This window comes from Giraffa tippelskirchi, chromosome 1 (genome assembly GCF_054371585.1).
Source record: "Giraffa tippelskirchi isolate mGirTip1 chromosome 1, T2T-mGirTip1v1.2.pri, whole genome shotgun sequence".
NCBI lineage: Eukaryota > Metazoa > Chordata > Mammalia > Artiodactyla > Giraffidae > Giraffa > Giraffa tippelskirchi.
In genome coordinates this window covers 46843019-46862717 of record NC_137275.1, presented here as the reverse complement: position 1 = coordinate 46862717, position 19699 = coordinate 46843019, and the positions used below count along the sequence as shown (strand labels likewise).

Sequence of the window (19699 nt, the reverse complement as noted above, 5' to 3'; positions counted from 1 at the left end):
TTATAGCCTACCAGGCTCCTCTATCCATGGGATTTTTCTGGTGACTAGTGAGGCTTAAGAGTCTCTTCATATTTATTAGCCCTTTGGATGTCCTCTTTTGAGAATTGCTTATTCATATTCCTTACTCAATTTTTTGGTCTTTTTATTTTTCTCATAAATTTGCATGACTGATTTGGTTACTAGGAATATTAAGAGCTTGCCATCATTATGAGCTGCACTTGTCTCTTGATTTTATTTATGATTTTTGCTATATAAAATAGATGATAGATAAGTGAATAGTTAAATCATTTGTTTTACTAACTTCTCTATTGCTTTTGAAAGTTTTTCTCAGCAAACAGTAATAAAGTGTCATTCTAAATTTTCTTCTGGTAAATTTATTGTAATTTTTATATTTAAGTTTTTAATCTAGAGATTTGTTTTTAACTTAAAAGTTATTAAATTAAAAATTTATTAACATTTTCATAAAAGATATATTTTTAATGTATAGAGTAGGAATTTAGCTTTCTTTTTTCAAGATGAATTTCAGCTTATTCCAGAGTTGTTAAATTATCATTTTCCAACTTGAAATTCCACTTTTCCATATGTTATCTTCCTGTTTATAAAAGCATCTAGTTTGGGACCTCTGTATTAATTTTCTATAGATTACCACAGTATAGTGCTTAAAACAACCCCAGCTTATTAGTGTATAATTCCATAGAGCAGAAGTCCAGGAACAGTGAGGTTGGGTTTGTTGCTCAGGTTCTTGAAGTCTGAGGTTAGAGTGGGGAAGGATCCACTTACAGCCTTATTCAGATTGCTGGCAGAATCAGCTCCTGTGGTTGTAGAACCTAGGTCTCTGTTTCCTTGCTGGCTGTCAGTTAAGGATGCTGTCAACCCTTCGAGACCAGCAGCAGCTGTTCTTTTGAATTGTATTTCATTTGCTAAATTTTATTGTTTCCCCATCAATACTCATAAGTGAAAGCAGTTTATAATTTTCTTGTGGCAGTTATAGTTTATGCATACATATTTTAGTACATACAGATATTTATATGATGGTGATAAATAATTATTACAATAAAACACTTTTTTTCCCAATCATATGAAGTAGTATTGCAAGTTGAGTATATGTAGCATTTGTTTTGTATTCATCTCATGCCAAATCCTCTCTCCTAGTATTAACATGTATTAAGAATCTTGATCTTTAGGATCTATGGTCATGTTAATTAATTTTTAAATCCCAGATAAAATGCTAATGTGTTACTTAAAGCAAGGTGTACAGAGTCAGGTGGCCTTTGACTCTGTATTTCTGGATAATATTAGGCTTGAAGTGGCCATACTGAGCCCAGGAACATACAGTCCTTTTCATATAGTTAATCTTTTTTAAAAAATTTTATGTGTTTTTAATTGGAGGATAATTGCTTTACAATATTGTGTTTGTTTCTGCCATATATCAACATCAATCAGCCATAGGTTTATGTATGTCCCCTCTCTCTTGAACCTACCTCTCACCCCATCCCACCTCCATGTAGTTTAACTTTGAGTGGTATTTTTCCATCACTAACCATCAGCAAGTTTGTTGTAATCCATTTTACAACAAACTACTACTCATTTTCATATAGTAGTAGTTTGCTGTTAAACTAAAAATGAAGTTAGAAATGGAGATTTTAATAAAACCTATGTAAGCTATAGTTTTTTTTCCTTTTTTAATGAAATACTCAATCTTCTATCTTTTAAGGACAGAAGCTCATTCAGGAGTGATGTATCAGATCTAAAACGTTCTTTCTTGTTCCAAGTGATGATGATGGCACCTAGTTCTTGATATGCTGAAAAAATTGTGTTAATTTTCAAGGGTTAGTGGCAGAGGATGCGGTCAAATAAAGCATGGAGCCATTTGGTTTACAAGTGGAAAACCATGACCAATCAACTCTTCATGGAGTGGGAAAAGTCTTAGAATTATGAATGATGTTCTTGAAAGAGTCTGAAAATGCTTCACATGAAGTTGCTGGTTAGAGCTTTTGTCTGTCAGAGTGCTCTCTTTATCCTTTGGGGATAGTTGAGAGCGTGTTGCTCTCCTCAGCTAGTTGGTTGCCTGGCAGACTCTCCAGCTCAGTGAAGAACTAAGTTGCTAAAGCTGTGTGACCAGGTGGTTGAGGGTAAGTTACGTGCGCTTTAAGAAATGAAACATCAATGAGTAATTTAGTATAGTGGTTACTATCAATACTATACATAACATTCTCAATTAACAACTTCTGAAAAAATACTATGGTTGAAAGAACATTTCCCAGATTATCACTACAGTTGTCAATCTTTACTTAACACTTACATGGTTCCCACACTGCTCTAAGAGCTTTACATATATTAACTCACTGAATCCTCACACCAAGTCTTTAACTGAGGTTAGGTGGCAAGTGGAGATGCCAGGAATTGATGTCAGTGTCTGGCTCCTGAGTCTATGCTCTTGATCACTATTATACACTTATTGATCTTACAAATCTAGTAGGACAGAATGATTTCCTAAAAAGAAGTCCTTCAGACCTGAAGAAGCAGACTCCTACTAATAAAGACGGAATGATGCAGTCAAAGCTGAAAGTGAATTACTTCTGTTGCCTTAAACTTTCATCTTTTCCTTTTGTGGAAGGAAGGCCGGGTTGGGCCATGAAAGAGGAAACACTGTGTTTTTGTTTCTATTTCCCTTCTATTACTTTTCTGTAAACTAAAGTGATTGGCCATTTGTTGATCTTCTCTCTTTGACCAAGCATTAGTTAGACTCTGGAGTCTGGAAAGGACTTAGCTGTGTTCCCTGACTTTGAAAAATAAAGCTACCTGCAGCCCACCGTAGAGATTGCAGTGCCTGAGTTGTGCTCAGGATTGTAATGGGAGCAGAGAAAGGATCAATGTACCGTGTCTCCTGTGTGGATCCTTCTCCATCTCTCCCTCTCTAAGGTAAAGCCAAAAGTCTAGAGGGTGAAGAGAGGCTCATTTGGTGAGTTGGTATATGATTGATCAGCCTGCCACAAAGAGAGGGCGGATTTGCAAAGGTGCAGGGTGTAGGTTATACTTGGCAACCTCCTTGATAAGTCACCTGGGTACTTATTAAATTCCACATTTGTGGGCCCCATTTGATAGCCTCTGAATCAGAATCTCCAAGGGAGAGGCCTAGGGGATGCTGAGTAACAGGGCCCCCAGGGCATTCTTGTTGGGGGAGCTTGGAAGACACCGCAGGAGTGGAATACAGTTTGTTCACAAACATAGAATGAATTGTAGAGTTAATGGTTGAGGATGAGATCAGATGATATAAGGTCATTTTGTGTCTTGCCTGTCTTTTGTGATTGGATCTCTATTTGTATCCTACTGAACATTGCTTACTTTGCAAGTATCATTAGATATATTGAACAGAGCATTTATTTAGACTTGGACAACCTTAATTTGCAAGCAATATGTTGAAAGTTTGGACTTCAGCCCAATTTAGAGTTTGCAACCTTGCCTTATGTTGAGAAACAACCAAGGAGAAGAGTGGGGAAAAGAATGAATATTGTTAATCTACTGTGTGCCCCATGACACTTCATGGTGCCTCCTTGTGTTCCTTATCCAGCTGAGGCTAACAGGTTAATTATGTGGACCACATAGCTATTAAGTGATGCAACTGATACTCAAACCTGGGTCTATAGAGGAGAAATTTGATTTGTCAGAAAGTGATGATCAGAGTGTTCATTCATTCAATTAAAATTGGTGAACCAGAAAAGGCAGGGTTAGGATGAGGAGCTATGGTAAAAAATTTCGATGTTTACCACCATGTGAAAATATATGCCCGGTGTTCTGTACTTTTTTCTTTTTAAAAGAAGTTAATTATCAGTATTTTATGTGAATTTCTCTATTTTAAAATTTTAGTCCTATATTCTAAAAGTGTAAAACAATGTGTTTGCCAACACCATGATACAGAATATATCATTAGGTAGAAATTTGCTTAGGAGCTACTGGTTTGTGACTTCTAGATTAAATAATCTCTAAAGTCTAAGCTTTAAAATGTCAAGATTCTTGCTGATTCTTGATGAGATATGATTTACTGTGATTTGCTTTCCGGAGAAGGCAATGGCACCCCACTCCAGTACTCTTGCCTGGAAAATCCCATGGTTGGAGGAGCCTGGTGGGCTGCAGTCTATGGGGTCACTAAGAGTCGGACACGACTGAGCGACTTCACTTTCACTTTTCCCTTTCATGCACTGGAGAAGGAAATGGCAACCCACACCAGTGTTCTTGCCTGGAGAATCCCAGGGACGGCGGAGCCTGGTGGGCTGCCGTCTATGGGGTCGCACAGAGTCGGACACGACTGAAGCGACTTAGCAGCAGCAGCAGCATATCTTAAGGAAAAAATTTCCTGAACATTTATGTGAAAGTAATAATGAAGCCTTTTCTAAGTATCTGTGTGCTTTTAACTTTGCTGAGGTAGGTGGAGAAAGGTGAAAAAGCTACTTCTGGCTTCTTGCTACTGGGGAAAGTATTGCCCTCTCCTGGGCGTTTAGTCCAACTACTGTGTTTTGGTTGCCTTCTACCATCAGAGGAGCTAAAAGTGATCTATCTATTCACTCTTGCATGTCTGCCTCCAACCCATGAGGAGCCACATGCAATCGGTGTCTTTCCAAAGTGTATAGAGCAGCATATTAGTGGACCTTGAAACCAATTCAGTGCCAGCTTGACCAGTATTAAAATGAGAGAGATTGAGAAAGAGAAAGAGAACAGAGTAGAATAGAAGATGCTTGCATGGCAAGTAGGAAGGGCAAGAATTGCTTTGTAGTACTTTTGTTTCAGCTGTATATGTGTATCTACTGCATAATAGAATGCATTTCCCACTGTCCTAGCAGTTAAATTTTGAAAGCACTGAGCTAGAGTGACTAAGTAGATTCCTTGGTCATTCCTCCTGAATCTAAGATGGTATAAATTCTAAGCTGGAGATTTGAAAGGATTTTCACCACATGTTAATTACCTCCACACTTGTGACTCCATGGACTGTAGCCCACCAGGCTCCTCTGTCCTTGGGATTCTCCAGGCAAGAACACTGGAGATCAGTTCTTTAATCCAATCGTTACTTTTCAGGCAAGAGTGGCAGTGCCGAAGGGAAGGAGGGTCATTACAAAATGATAAGTTACATGGCCTTAGAGAGTAGGACAGAGACTCCATGACAGAGAGGATGCTGAGAAGGGCACTGAGCCAGTCCCAATTCTGTGTTTACTGCAGTTCCTTGAAGATGAAAAGGAGGGAGATAGTATGAGTAAAAAAGAGGACCTAATGCAAGTTTAAGGGCACTGAAGAGGCTCGGAGGAAGGTGGGCCGGGGGATACTTTGGCAATGAAACATTTTCCATTTGTAGAATTGCCTCTTTGGAACTGAGTGAATGGGGAAAGGTGACCTGAGGTTAACACTTTCCACGTGTTGTATTTGCTTCATCATTTCTAAGTTTGCATTCTCAAACTCTATTCTGAAATTTAAAAATCTAAGTAGAATCTAGATTGTTGTATGAGATTGAGGGCCCTAGCAGGATGCACACTCCTGTGTCTTAAGAGTTTAATTGTAAATGCAAACTCTTAAGGTTTCCAGAAATAATATAAAGTTGTATTAGTTTCAACCTTCTAAAAATTAAGTTTTGTCATAATGGTCACCTGATGGGATGAAAAACATTGAAAGTGTTTAGTGCTTATATTAAGTATTTTACATTATCTATCGATTCCATGATAAAGCAGTATCTTACAACCTTATTCTGGGAAGATTTCTGGATATCTTATGAACTACTTTAAGCTCTTCAAGCTCTCATTACTACTTATAGGTTAAGAAGCTAATTTATATAGTTGACCCTTGAACAATGCAGGTTGGAACTGCAGGGATCCACTTAAACTAGGATACTTTTCAGTAGTAAATGTTTAGAGTATTACCAAATCCTAGCTAGATGAGTCTGCGGATGCCTGGAAACTGGAAATGCAAGGCCAAGTACAAGTTATGTGTGGATTTTCTACAATGAAGAGGGTGGGCACCCAAGCTCCCATATTGTTGCATCGCCTGTACTGAAGTGAAAAATAGGCTTTTCAAATTACTTCAGAGATAGATTGTTAAAACATTCTATTAAAAGAGGACGACTTTGACCAGTCAGTGTACTTTGATTTAACTTTGTGGACAGATATTTGAGAGAGCAAACTCCAAAGGACAGCAAACTGATGGGGCAGAACTTTTTTTGTCTTGTTTCTATTCCTAGTATACAACTGATGAAACTGACTTTTTGGCCATTTTCTCTCACTGATAGTAGACGCTGTGTATTATGGGTCCACTATCCAGGCACAAATACACACATTTGGAGGCTATTGTGTTCTTCCCATTAAAGGGGAGTTTCTGCCTCTTACTTGTGTTTATTGTTTTAAGTTTTAAAGATCTGATGAATTCTTGTGAGATTATTTGTGATTCAATTTATTTTCTATAAGTACATTAATAGTGATGCTGCTTAACTGTAATCCCTTGGATTGCCTAAGGACCCATATAGAGTAAATAAGTGTATTAGCTGAATGGATTATTAAAAATATTGATTCACTAGAATTACTAGAATAGGACCAAATCTTCCAGTGCTGCTATGTATTGATTTATGATTTCAGATCCATGAAAGCTGGATATAATTTTAATATGCTTAGGGGGATAATTTCTATATCTGATTAGTTATACTACTTTAGAGAAAATAATAGACATGTTATAAACTTAAAATGAAGCTTAGGAAGGAAGGAAGCTTAAAGAATTTGCCCAAACTACTTCGTTACCTTGAAGACTCTTTTGCACTTGGGATTGCATTTGTATATTTACATACCTATTGCCTCACCTAGACCCTGAGATTCTGGAGATGAGGATCCAGGTCTCTGTATTTCTAACCTCATGTACTTTCTACCACGTAACCTAGTTTTTCTGCAGATGCAGTCATGAACCACCTGAATCTGATTCATCAGGGGAGTTTTATTACCAATACAGATTATCAGGACACACCCACAGATTTACTAAAAATCTCCAGAAGTGAACTCTATCCTAAAATGATCAAGTAAATGCAATGACATTGATAATGCAAGAATAGACAGGAAGGCTTCCAGACCTTCCCCTCCACACTCCTCGTCTACTCAGTGAACTTTTACTGGCCATCTACTAAGCGCCAGCTACTCTGGATGTGAAGTTAAATGAAGCACATTAACAGTTAAAAACAGAATGAGTTGGAAAGATTTGATTTGAATCAACCTTACCTACATGCTAACCATGTAAATTTCAGCAAGTCACTTAACTTCCCTAAACTATTTCCTCTCTTGTGAAGTAGAAATAACGACTGACATAAGATTAATGTAAATACTAAATAAGATCAGTTCCGTTCAGTCATTCAGTCATGTCTGACTCTTTGTGACCCCATGGACTGCAGCACGCCAGGCTTCCCTGTCCATCACCAACTCCCTGAGCTTGCTCAAATTCATGTCACTGATGCCATCCAACCATCTCATCCTCTGTCATCCCCTTCTCCTCCTGCCTTCAGTCTTTCCCAGCATCAGGGTCTTTTCCAGTGAGTCAGTTCTTCGCATCAGGTGGCCAAAGTATTGGAGTTTCAGCTTCAGCAGCGGTCCTTCCAGTGGATATTCAGGACTGATTTCCTTTAGGATGGACTAGTTTGATCTCCTTAAATACTTTTTGCAAAGTGCTTGGAATAGGGTGTGCTCTTAATGAACATTTGATTTTTTTTTTCTTAAATTAATGAGCTCATGTTCTAAAAAGGGCTGAATTTTTTGGAAAATAAACACTTGAAAATAGGGAAAATAAGGGAAGAGATGTAAGAGATTTTGTTTTCTATCAAACCACCCCAAAACTTGGTGTATGACTTTCATTGACTCACAGTGTAGTGGGTTGGCAGTGGGGGTTGAGTTCAGTTGGAACAGCTCATCTCTGCTCTAGATTGTATCATCTGGGCACACTCAGGTGTTGTTGGTCTGCTGGCATTCAGTGGCCTCACCCCTATGCTGATAGCAGCAATGGTTGCTAAGTGGGTCATGAGTACTCATCATCCTGAGTACTACCAGCCTGGGCTAGACACATGGTAGTGGCTGCTGGGTTCAAGAGCAGTGGGAAAGGAGTTGTTAAGGGAGTCTCATGAGCAGGCACTTTGCAAGCCTCTGCTTGTATCAGGTTTACTAGTGTTTCATTAGTCAAAGCAAGCCACGAGACCAAGCCTAGATTCAGCAGATAGAGAAAGACTTTACCACTTCATGGGTAAAGGGATGTGACTACAGGGATGGAAAGCATTTGTGGCTATTTTTGTAATATGCATGGGCTTTACTGATTGCTTCCTCTGTATCAGACTTCATGCTAGGTGATTTATATGTTATTCCCTTAATCCTTCCAACAGTCTCTTGACTTGTGACAATCCCATTTCAAGGATGAGAAAATTGATTAGATAAATTGAGACTTGTACACATTAAGCACAAAGTTTTTGCCTCAACTTATGGAGTGGCCTTTTGGGTGCTATCTCTTGTTGCTTAGGTGATCAGCCCACAAGGAAGAAGGTGTATGCTCTATTTCGTTAAGGTTTGGTTAAAATGGAGTTTTAGTGACTTGTTTTACTCTCATATTGATACCTTCTAGACTAAATAAGGCTTCTCAGGTGGCTCAGAGGTAAAGCATCCACCTACAGTGTAGGAGACGTGGGTTTGATCCCTGCGTTGGAAAGATCCCTTGGAGGAGGAAATGGCAACCGTCTCCAGTAGTCTTGCCCAGAAAATCCCATAGACAGAGGAGCCTGGCAGGCTGCAGTCCATGGGGTCGCAAAAGAGTCAGACACGATTGAGCAACTAAACAACAAAACAATACTAAATAATCTGTTGAGTCATTTGTTTGTTTAGGATAGAAAAAATTTAATCTTACTAACGTTACTCTTCTTTAAGACTTTCCAGAAGTTTATGAGGATTGTTTTAATGGATTTTTCTTGGTTTTGCCAGATCACCTATGCAACCTAGATCTTACCGCATTTTGGACATGACCGAGCCTCTTCAGTGGGCCAGGTATCACTGGCAGCGGCTGATCGGCCGTACAAACACAGAGGATGACGAGAGGCCATACAGCTATTCCTCTCTGCTTGCCTGCGGGGGCAAGTCCTCCCAGACCCCCAAACTGGCAGGAAAGCATCGGGTGGTTGTTCCCCACCTCCAGCTCTTCAAGGAGGAGTATGAAAAGTTCTCTGGAACCTACGTGAATAACAGAATACGGACTACAAAGTACACGCTGTTGAATTTTGTGCCAAGAAATTTGTTTGAACAATTTCACAGGTACTTTTATTTTTGGGGGAAAAAAACTTAGAATTTTCATTGTCATTCTGATTGATATATAAGATTTTTCATTTTCATAATGTTGTCTGTTACCTAAGCCTAAGGCTTGTGACATTATCTTTGACGATTCTGGTAGGGTCCATAGGACTAATAAAATGCTTTCTTGTGACAAGAGAAGATATTGTTATCTTCGTATTACAGATGAGGAAACTAAGGTTGGCCCTGTAGTTTAACCAGTGTCCTGCCATTAGTGAACAAGGGGCTGTGACCTTCAGTCTACTCAGTCTTGCTTTTGTGTTCTTTCCATTAAAAGAATGCTAATTCTGCATTTTAATTTGACTTATAGCCTTTTCTTCTTTTTTAAAAAATATTTATTTATTTACTTCTTTGGCTGCTCTGGGTCTCAGTTACAGTATGTGAGATTTTAAATCTTCATTGTGACATAAGGAACCTTTAGTTGCAGCATGTGGGATCTTGTTCCCTGACCAGGGATTGAACCTGGGCACCTTGCATTGGGGAGCAGGGAGTCTTAGCCACTAGCTCCTAGCTTTTTCTTCCTGATAAAAGGAGGAAATAGAGCTCTGAAGTAAATACAGATGTAAGCTGTAAGATTAGGTGTAGCAGATATAATTCAGTGTAATATGTATTTGTTGAAGTCCTTTCATCAGGTTAAGTATTGAAGGAAATGCAAGGTTACATGAAGGTTCTTTCCTTATGGAGCCTTATATTTAGCAAGGGCAGCAAGATGTGTATACAATGGAAAGACACAGTGGATGTGATCAGTGCTGTAAGGTGCTGCCAACTAGGATGGAAGCCTCAAAAAGAGAAATGCTACTACTAGCCAGAGCGATAGAAGGAAAGTGGCATGTGAACTTAATTATGAAGGTTGAGATTTTCAACACAGAGATGTCTGTAAAGCACATTTCAGATGGAGGCAGGAATACAAAGAAAAGCGGAATGGCAATGGCATAGAAGATTTGCTGGAGGCCTGGGAAGTAGTCCTCTGTGACTGATACTGTTAGAGGCTAATTGAAAGCAGGATAGAACATTTAGGAAGATGCTGCATATATCTTGGCAAGCTGTAATAGAGACCTGAACTTAGAACAATGTGGGGATGAAAAAGAGGATAATCTATTACAGATACTATGAATAGATGTAAGGAATTAAGTGAAAGGAGTGAAAAGATGATGTGAGCAAATTGAGTTGTGATGACCAGGAGGATTAACAGAAAAAGGAAAGACAGGAATAAAAAGAAGATTGGCTCAAAGGTTATGTTGTTTTTGTAAATGTTGAGTTTGAGATGCTAACATGAGTATAGAGATTCTCAGCGTTTATTGTTATTTTTTTCCAGTATTATTCATTTCATATATATTCCTCATTTTTTATTCTCTGTATATTCCATGCAGTTATGGAACAGTGGATATAGTTAAAGTACAGATGTGAATTTGTCGAATTAATGGTTTTAACTACTATGGATGTTTCTATCTTGTATAGAGTTTGCAGTTGTGCCCATGATAGAATTAGAACCTGGAACCTGAATTGAGTTCAGGGCCCAGCCCTATAGATACAGATGCAGTTAACCTGGCGTGCTGCAGTCCATGGGGTCGCAGAGTCGGATATGACTGAGCGACTTAACTGTATATGCAAACTATTGAAGCCACAGAAGAAGCAAAAAGGGTTGCGAATAGCAAAATGGTTGCAAGTAGCCAAAAATTTCAGCGTAAGAGGAATTGGAGGTGAGAAACGAGGAATACGTGTAGATTATTTTGAGAAGTTTGGCCGTGGGAAAAATATGTGATAAAAATTCAAGGGACCATGCAAAATTGAGATTTAGTTTGTTTCTTTTAAGGAAAGGGGCTGCTTGCATTTGCCTTAGGGTCCAGTGGGAAATATTTGATTATATAAAAGAGAGAAGTAGTTCCTTAAAAAGTAGTTCTCAGTAATGTGAAAGCAGAAATGGAAGCGTTGATCTCAGGGAAAAATAAACCCTCAGGGTTTTCTAATTATTTTGAACCTTGTTTGAATCTAATGTTTGGACAATCAAGTTAACTTCTGAAACAGTTGATTTTTTGTTTTTGCAATGCATTAACTTTGAATTTCCTCTTAAGTTTTTTGAACTTTTTAAAAGAAAGTAGTACTTCCTATTGTGCTTTATTATGTTACACAACTCAAAATGGTCATACTGCAATATTGACTATAATATATTTAATAAATGATACCTCACATTTATTAGAGTATGTCCAACCAGATGTCTGCAGGGATAATAAATGGTTCATTCAGATTTGTTAGATTTCACTAGTTCTGTTTTGTAGCATCGAAAATCAACTGATAGAAACTTGTGGAAAAACACCATCAGGTCTTTTACCTCTTTTGTTCCAGGCTTTGCTTTGTTAACATCTCCTTGTGTGTGTTTGGGTTTCAGAGTCGCCAATTTATATTTCCTGTTTCTAGTTGTTCTGAACTGGGTGCCTTTGGTAGAAGCCTTCCAAAAGGAAATTACTATGCTGCCTCTGGTGGTTGTCCTTACAGTTATTGCAATTAAAGATGGCTTGGAAGATTACCGAAAATACAAAATTGACAAACAGATCAACAACCTTTTAACTAAAGTTTATAGTAGGTAAGTGTAACAGAAGCTGTGCTGGGGAATATATATGCATCATTTAGAAACATGCAGAATGTTATTCTCCACCCCTTAGGTGTGACTAGGACACTTTTGGGGGTGGGATGGTGTTTTTAACTAATATTTATTAAAATCCTAGAGTGCATTTAATTCAGGATCATAGGAAAACAATAAACACATTAAACCATTGTCAACCCAGATGTTGATAAAGTAAAATCTTCTATAATTTAGGTATAAGTAGAGCTGAAAGAATTAAACTTCAAACCGTAAGAAGGAAAGCAAGCAAATAGCTTTTAGTTAGTTAGTTAGTTCAGTTGCTCAGTCGTGTCTGACTCTGTGACCCCATGAATCGAAGCACCCCAGGCCTCCCTGTCCATTACCAACTCCCAGAGTCTACCCAAACCCATGTCCATCGAGTCGGTGATGCCATCCAGCCATCTCATCCTCTGTCGTCCCCTTCTCCCCCTGCCCCTAATCCTTCCCAGCATCAGGGTCTTGTCCAATGAGTCAACTCTTCACATGAGGTGGCCAAAGTATTGGAGTTTCAGCTTCAACATCAGTCCTTCCAATGAACACCCAGGACTGATCTCCTTTAGGATGGACCCTAGATATTTACAATTTGGGATTAAGAGGATGGGATATGAAATATATGAATGAATAAAAAAAACAAGATGGGATATGATAGAAGGTGAGTTTCTTGTAGAGGAAAGGGATTGTGAGATACAGAGAAGTGCATTCTTTTTTGTGAACAAAGCAAGAAGCCTATAAAACCCTTCCTGTTGCAGCAGCAGCTGAGGGCATTCGTAATAGGAGGACTTATAAGGAGCATACTTGCTCTGTTGGAGACTTGTATTTCAACTATTTATGAAATAGCCTATGTAGCAAAGAGTGACGTCCATTAAGGTGAGTGTTTAACTCTGCTGTATGTTAATGACTACATTTACAAATTTCAGTGCTAGTGTCCAGAGACAACTATTTATAATGTTGTGATGTGTTCCTTGAAGTCATACATATTGTGTGTGGTAGAGAAATGTGGGACAGTTTACAAAATTGGGGTTGTATTACATATATTGTTTTTATTCTTTTAGCCTAATTTACATCGTAAACATTTCCCATGACTTTATCCATCAAGAAAGCACTTTTAATAGCTGCATTGTCTGCAATTAGACTCTAAGATAATTTAAACGTTTCCCATATTTATATAATTTTGAGAATGTATCAGTGAGTATTCTTATACAGAAGTATTGAAGATCTATGAGTATTTCCCCATTATAATTAGGAATGGAATTAATATATCAAAGAGAATATATTTTTTAATTTATTAAAGTATAGTTATGTTAATTTCTACTGTACAGCAGATTCAGTTATACATATATATACATTGTTTTTCATATTCTTTTCCATTGTGATTTATTATAGTGCTTCCCTTGTAGTTCAGTTGGTAAGTGATTTATTATAGAATATTAAATATAGTTCCCTGTGCTATACATTGGGACCTTGTTATTTATCCATTCTATAAATAATAGTTTGTATCAGTTAATCCCAAACTCGGAATCCTTCTTTCTCCCACCCTCCTCCCCTTTGGCAACTACAAGTTTGTTCTCTGTGTCTGTGAGTCTGTTTCTATTTCACAGATAAATTCATTTGTGTTATATTTTAGATTCCATATATAAGTGATATATCTTTTTCTTTCTGACTTACTTCACTTAGTATGATCTCTACCTGCATCCATGTTGCTGTAAATGGCATTATTTCATTCTTTTTTATGACTGAGTAGTATTCCACTGTGTGTATATGTATGTATGAATATACATATTTTACCTTCTTTATCCATTCATTTGTCAGTAGACGCTTAGATTGCTTCCATGTCTTGGCTGTTTTAAAGAGTGTTGCTATGAACATAGGGGTGCATTGTGTCTTTTCAAATTACTATTTTCTGTGGGTATATGCCCAAGAGTAGGGTTGCTGGATCATATGGTAGCTCTATTTTTAGTTTTTTAAGGAACCTCCATACTGGTTGCATTAATTTACATTCCCACCAATAGTGTAGGAGGGTTCCCTTTTCAAGGAGCAATATTTTAAAGTCCTTTATTCATGTGGCTTTTGTGAATGCCAATTACAAAGTTTATAAGGTTAATTCTCTGAAGTTCCTTTTCATGAGAAATGTATCTACTTCTTAAAAAGTTATCATTAAGGATAGATTTATGAAATTCTCATTGTGTTTACTACTTTACAAATAAGGTTTTGGTGTCACTTTTTTTCATTGCAGAGTTTGGAAGGTTTATGGAGTATTCTGAGGATAATGAGTATGTTAATTTGGCCTGATGGTAGTGGCCCAGTAAAAGGGCTATAATTAGAAATAAGGGGATCCCCTGGTGACTCAGTGGTAAAGAATTCATCTGCCAATGCAGGAGATGTGGGTTCGATCCTTTGGTCAGGAAGATGCCCCAAAAAAGGAAATGGCAACCCATTCCAGTATTCTTGCCTGGGAAATCCTATGGACAGAGGAGCCTGGCAGGCCACAGTTCGTGGGTTGCAAAGAGTCAGACACAACTTAGGGACTAAACAACAACAATAAGAAATAAAAGGGGAATTTGAGGCCTGCTATGGAGAGATGTCATGCCCAGGCTACTGCTTACACACTGAATAAAAGAGCTCTCTAGAGAAATACAATCAATAGGAGTAAGATTTATTATAAGGAATTGGCTCATGGGATTGTGGAGGCTAAGAAGTCCCTTCGGGACACTTTGCGACTCCATGGATTGTAGCCTGGCAGAGAATTGTCTGTTGTGTAGTTTGAAGGCCAGAGAGTGATGGTGTAGATTCCAATCCGTGTCTGTAGGCTTGAGAACCAGGAATTTTCAGGGCAGATCAGTGTACTGATTCAGTCAGGCAGAGAGTGAATTCAGCCTTCCTTCACCTTTTTGTTCTATTCAAGCCCTCAACAGATTGGATGATGCCCACCTATACTGGGAAGGGCCATCTGCTTTACTCAGTTCACCAATTCAAATGTTCATCTCTTCCAGAAACACTCCCAGAGACACCTAGAAATAATATTTAACCAGGTACCTGAGTATCCTTTCGACCAGTGAAGTTGACTCATAAAATTAACCATCACAGATATTTTCCTTGAGTGGTACAGAATCCATGTTTTGAGCTAAGAAACAGCATAGTAAAAGTTGTGCTTTAAGGAATATTGGTCAGTTCAGGTCATAAGAATGGCTTCTTTATGGATCTGCCTCTACTAATCAAACCAGGGCACTACCAGGAGTACGTGCTAAGTGCAGGAAGGGATTCATAGAATAGATAGTGTGAAGAAGGGCCCAATGGAATTTGGTGAACTTTTGTGATTTTTTTTCAGCTTTGTAGGGTAAAAATACCACTGATAGAAATAGAGAGCATTAAGTTCATCTAAGGTAGAATGAACTAGAAATGATAGCAAGACAGGGATCCCAGAGGAATGGCCAGTGGGCAAATAGGAATATATGACAGAAGTTCTGGAAGGAAGGAAAGGCTGCAGAGAGAAATTTCAAAGTCATCAGTCCATTTAGAGGTGATTCTGAAGTTAGGAGTTTGACTTAAATCCTAAAGGGAGAACATGTGACAAGATAAAAGACTGAGCTTTGAATTCAAAGGTAGGCACCTTTTTCAGCCTTTGGAGAAACTTCACAGGCTCTGTTTGACAAGTGCTACTCGTCTGAGATCCCAAAGCATGGGGCATATTTCTTGGGTTGACTTCAGTGCTCTGATACAGAGCCAACTTTCATACGACAGTAATTCCTAATCTGTCAAACTTATAAAATAACCTTCTGTTATATTTTAGTTTGCAAGTCAGAATAAAAGATATCTCAGTTTAAAAGTCTAGTTTTATAATAAAAGGAAGTATGTTCTGAACAAATTTAAGGCTCACTTGACTAGGAGTTCAACCAGATGACATAATTTTCTTTTGTTTTGGGAGAAAAATAACTCAAAGCCTTGTCCTGATAATAGAGCTGTCTTTAATTTTATATGAGCAAATGATTAGGGAAGCCTTCTCTGAAGAAGTGATACTTAAGCTGATGTATGTAGAAATCTGAATTTTGTTTGTTATTAGAATTCTTCAGTGGCTTTCCCAAAATTTGTTTTAAAGACTTATTGAAGCAAAGTAACTTTTTTTCTCTTTTGTGAGATGCTGTGTATGCTCTGTGTGTGTGTATTAGTTGCTCAGTCATGTCCAACTCTTTGTGACTCTGTGGACTGTGTAGCCTGCCAGGTTCCTCTGTCCGTGGAATTCTCCAGGCAAGAATACTAGAGTAGGTTGCCATTCCCTTCTCCAGGGGATCTTCCCGACCCAGGGATTGAACCCTGGTCTCTTCTCGTTGCAGGCAGATTCTTTCCATCTGTGCCACCAGGCAAATCCCAAAGATGCTGTGAACTGTACTTAAATAAGAAAATATTCTCTTTTTTTTAATTAGTTTATTTTCTATCTTTTAACTTTACAATATTGTATTTGTTTTGCCATACATTGACATGAATCCACCATGGGCGTACATGTTTTCCCCTTCCAGAACCCCCCTTCCACCTCCCTCCTCATCCTATCCCTCCGGGTCATCCCAGTGCACCAGCCCCGAGCACCCTGTATCATGCATTGAACATGGACTGGCAATTCGTTTCACATATGATAATTTACATGCTTCCATGCCATTCTCCCATCTCTTTTTTTTTTTTTTATATAGTCTAAGGGGAACCAGAAAAAAAATGATGTGTTGTATAGAAAAATAAAAAAAATAGTAAAAGGCCATGGTTTTTAAAGTCATAGAGCACTTTACTGAAACGGTGCTATGAATCATTCAATGATGTTTAAATGCTTTCATATGCCAGGGATAGATGAAATGTTGATACAATCCCTGCCTTCAAAACATAGCTATAGGAAGTAGAATTTTACAGTGACTATCTGATGAACAAAATCCATATTTTGACAAATTTTAAGATTCAGCTCAGTTCAGTCACTCAGTCGTGTCTCACTCTTTGCGACCCCATGAGTCGCAGCACGCCAGGCCTCCCTGTCCATCACCAACTCCCAGAGTCTACCCAAACCCATGTCCATCGAGTCGGTGATGCCATCCAGCCGTCTCATCCTCTGTCGTCCCCTTCTCCTCCTGCCCCCAATCCTTCCCAGCATCAGGATCTTTTCCAATGAGTCAACTCTGCGCATGAGGTGGCCAAAGTATTGGAGTTTCAGCTTCAACATCAGCCCTTCCATTGAACACCCAGGACTGATCTCCTTTAGGATGGACTGGTTGAATCTCCTTGCAGTCCAAGGGACTCGCAAGAGTCTTCTCCAACGCCACAGTTCAAAAGCATCAATTCTTCGGCACTCAGCTCTCTTCACAGTCCAACTCTCACATCCATCCATGACTACTGGAAAAACCATAGCCTTGACTAGATGGACCTTTGTTGGCAAAGCAATGTCTCTGCTTTTTAATATGCTGTCTAGCTTGGTCATAACATGCCTTCCAAGGAGTAAGCATCTTTTAGTTTCATGGCTGCAGTCACCATCAGCAGTGATTTTGGAGCCCAAAAAAATAAAGTCTGACACTGTTTGCACTGTTTCCCCATCTATTTCCCATGAAGTGATGGGACCAGATGCCATGATCTTAGTTTTCTGAACGCTGAGCTTTAAGCCAACTTTTTCACTCTCCTCTTTCACTTTCATCAACAGGCTCTTTAGTTCTTCTTCACTTTCTGCCATAAGGGTGGTGTTATTTGCATATCTGAGGTTATTGATATTTCTCCCGGCAATCTTGATTCCCGCTTGTGCTTCTTCCAGCCCAGCTTTTCTCATGATGTACTCTGCATAGAAGTTAAATAAGCAGGGTGACAATATACAGCCTTGATGTACTCCTTTTCCTATTTGGAACCAGTCTGTTGTTCCATGTCCAGTTCTAACTGTTGCCTCCTGACCTGCATACAGGTTTCTCAAGAGGCAGGTCAGGTGGTCTGGTATTCCCATCTCTTTCAGAATTTTTCACAGTTTTTTGTGATCCACACAGTCAAAGGCTATGGCATAGTCAATAAAGCAGAAATAGATGTTTTTCTGGAACTCTCTAGCTTTTTCGATGATCCATCAGATGTTGGCAATTTGATCTCTGGTTCCTCTCCCTTTTCTAAAACCAGCTTGAACATCTGGAAGTTCACGGTTCATGTATTGCTGAAGCCTGGCTTGGAGAATTTTGTGCATTACTTTACTAGTGTGTGAGATGAGTGCAGTTGTGCTAAGATTACTCAGTGTCAAATTTAGCAAATAGAATATTTCTTATATATTTTTAAATACAAATTCTTGTACATGAATTCTAATTTTTAGTGTGAGTTTAGAGTTGATATTGTATGTTTGCTCTTTAGGGTTGCTCTAAAAAGTTCTGATTCTCATACTGAGTAGCTGTGTAGTCTTGGGAAAAATTATGTAAACTAACTAAATTCCAATTTCTTTCATTATGAATAAAATAGTATCAAACAGTAAGCATAGCACCTACCCCTTTCCAAGTGCTAAGTAAGTGTGCTCAGTCACTTGGTTGTATCTGACTCTTTGTGACCTCATGGAATGTAGCCCGCCAGGCCTCTCTGTCCATGGGGATTCTCTAGGAAAGAATACTAGAGTGGGTTGCCATGCCCTCCTCCAGGGGATCTTCCCAACCCAGGGATCGAACCCAGTTCTCCTGCATCGCAGGCAGATTCTTTACCATCTGAGCCACCAGAGAAGCCCGCTAAGTAAAAATTAGCTATTACAGTTATTGTAGGTTAATAATAACTACAAGCTAGAGTCTATATTTGTTACATGATCAAATTATTTAATCAGTAATTGAGAATTTTGTAAAACACTGTGTGTGCTTGGTCTCTCAGTTGTGTTCAACTCTCCATGGCCCCATGGGCTGTAGCCCACCAGGCTCCTCTGTCCATGAAATTTTCCAGGCAAGAATACTGGAGTGGGTTGCCATTTCCTCCTCTAAGGGATCTTCCTAAATAGGCATCGAACTCGTGTCTCTCTCATCTCCTGCATTGGCAGGCAGATTCTTTACCACTGCACTACTTGGGAAGCCTTTTATTACAATTTCCTAATGGGAGACATGGTATAATTTTTTTCTCAGGTGTCCTTTGGATCTATTTTAGATGATTTGCATATAAACTTGAAGATGAGAGGCAATATTCTTTGCAGTTGTTTTAAAGTCTAGTCTGAGATATCATTTTATGATTGCATTTCATAATAGAATCTGGTAATTCTTTTTTATTTATTAACTGTTATTCTATGTAATTTGCCTATTTTTTGGTGTTGTGGAAGAAATAATGCTTACATTCCAATGCCTACCCCTCACTCTTCTTGGAACAAATTATAAGAATATAGAGAAATAAAGATAGTCTGTTTATTGTTATTCATTTAAGTTAATGTACTAACTTAAATTCCTGTGAAATACAAAGAAATTACTTTAAAGTACTAATTATTTCTCAGTAAAAGTAAGTTGAAAATATGGGGTCATTAAACTTTGCAAGCTTTTGCAAGAAGCATTAACATTTTTATACAGATAATTTGGTTCTTATTTGTGAAAGACTGTGATCTTTCACGAGGTGCTTCATTTTATTTGGGAAAGTATCATTGGGAAATAACAAATGCTAGAACAGAAAGTAAACATTTAAACCCTATTACACCTCGATTAAGTTAGAATGAACTATTATCAAAAACCTCACATTCTTAAGATTGCCTTTAAAATGGCAGCCCTTTGGTAAGGTTTTAAGATTTGCTTCAAGT

At 38.4% G+C, this 19699-nt stretch overlaps 1 protein-coding gene across 5 annotated transcripts in view; it reads left to right on the top strand.

Moving 5' to 3' along the window:
* The window catches only part of ATP10D (ATPase phospholipid transporting 10D (putative)), a 129734-nt gene that overhangs the window by 28013 nt on the left and 82022 nt on the right, over positions 1–19699 (top strand). For 3 of the 5 annotated variants that reach the window (XR_014082179.1, XM_081590617.1, XM_081590602.1), the window contains exon 1: positions 18528–18666. Coding sequence is in view for 1 of the 5 variants with exons in the window: in XM_081590589.1 (XP_081446715.1) it covers positions 8980–9299; positions 11722–11916 (515 nt within the window). In the remaining 4 variants the exon portion in view is untranslated. Of the gene's footprint in view, positions 1–8972; positions 9300–11721; positions 11917–18527; positions 18667–19699 lie in introns of those variants that run through there. The other 2 variants (XR_014082178.1, XM_081590589.1) reach the window with 1 other exon arrangement.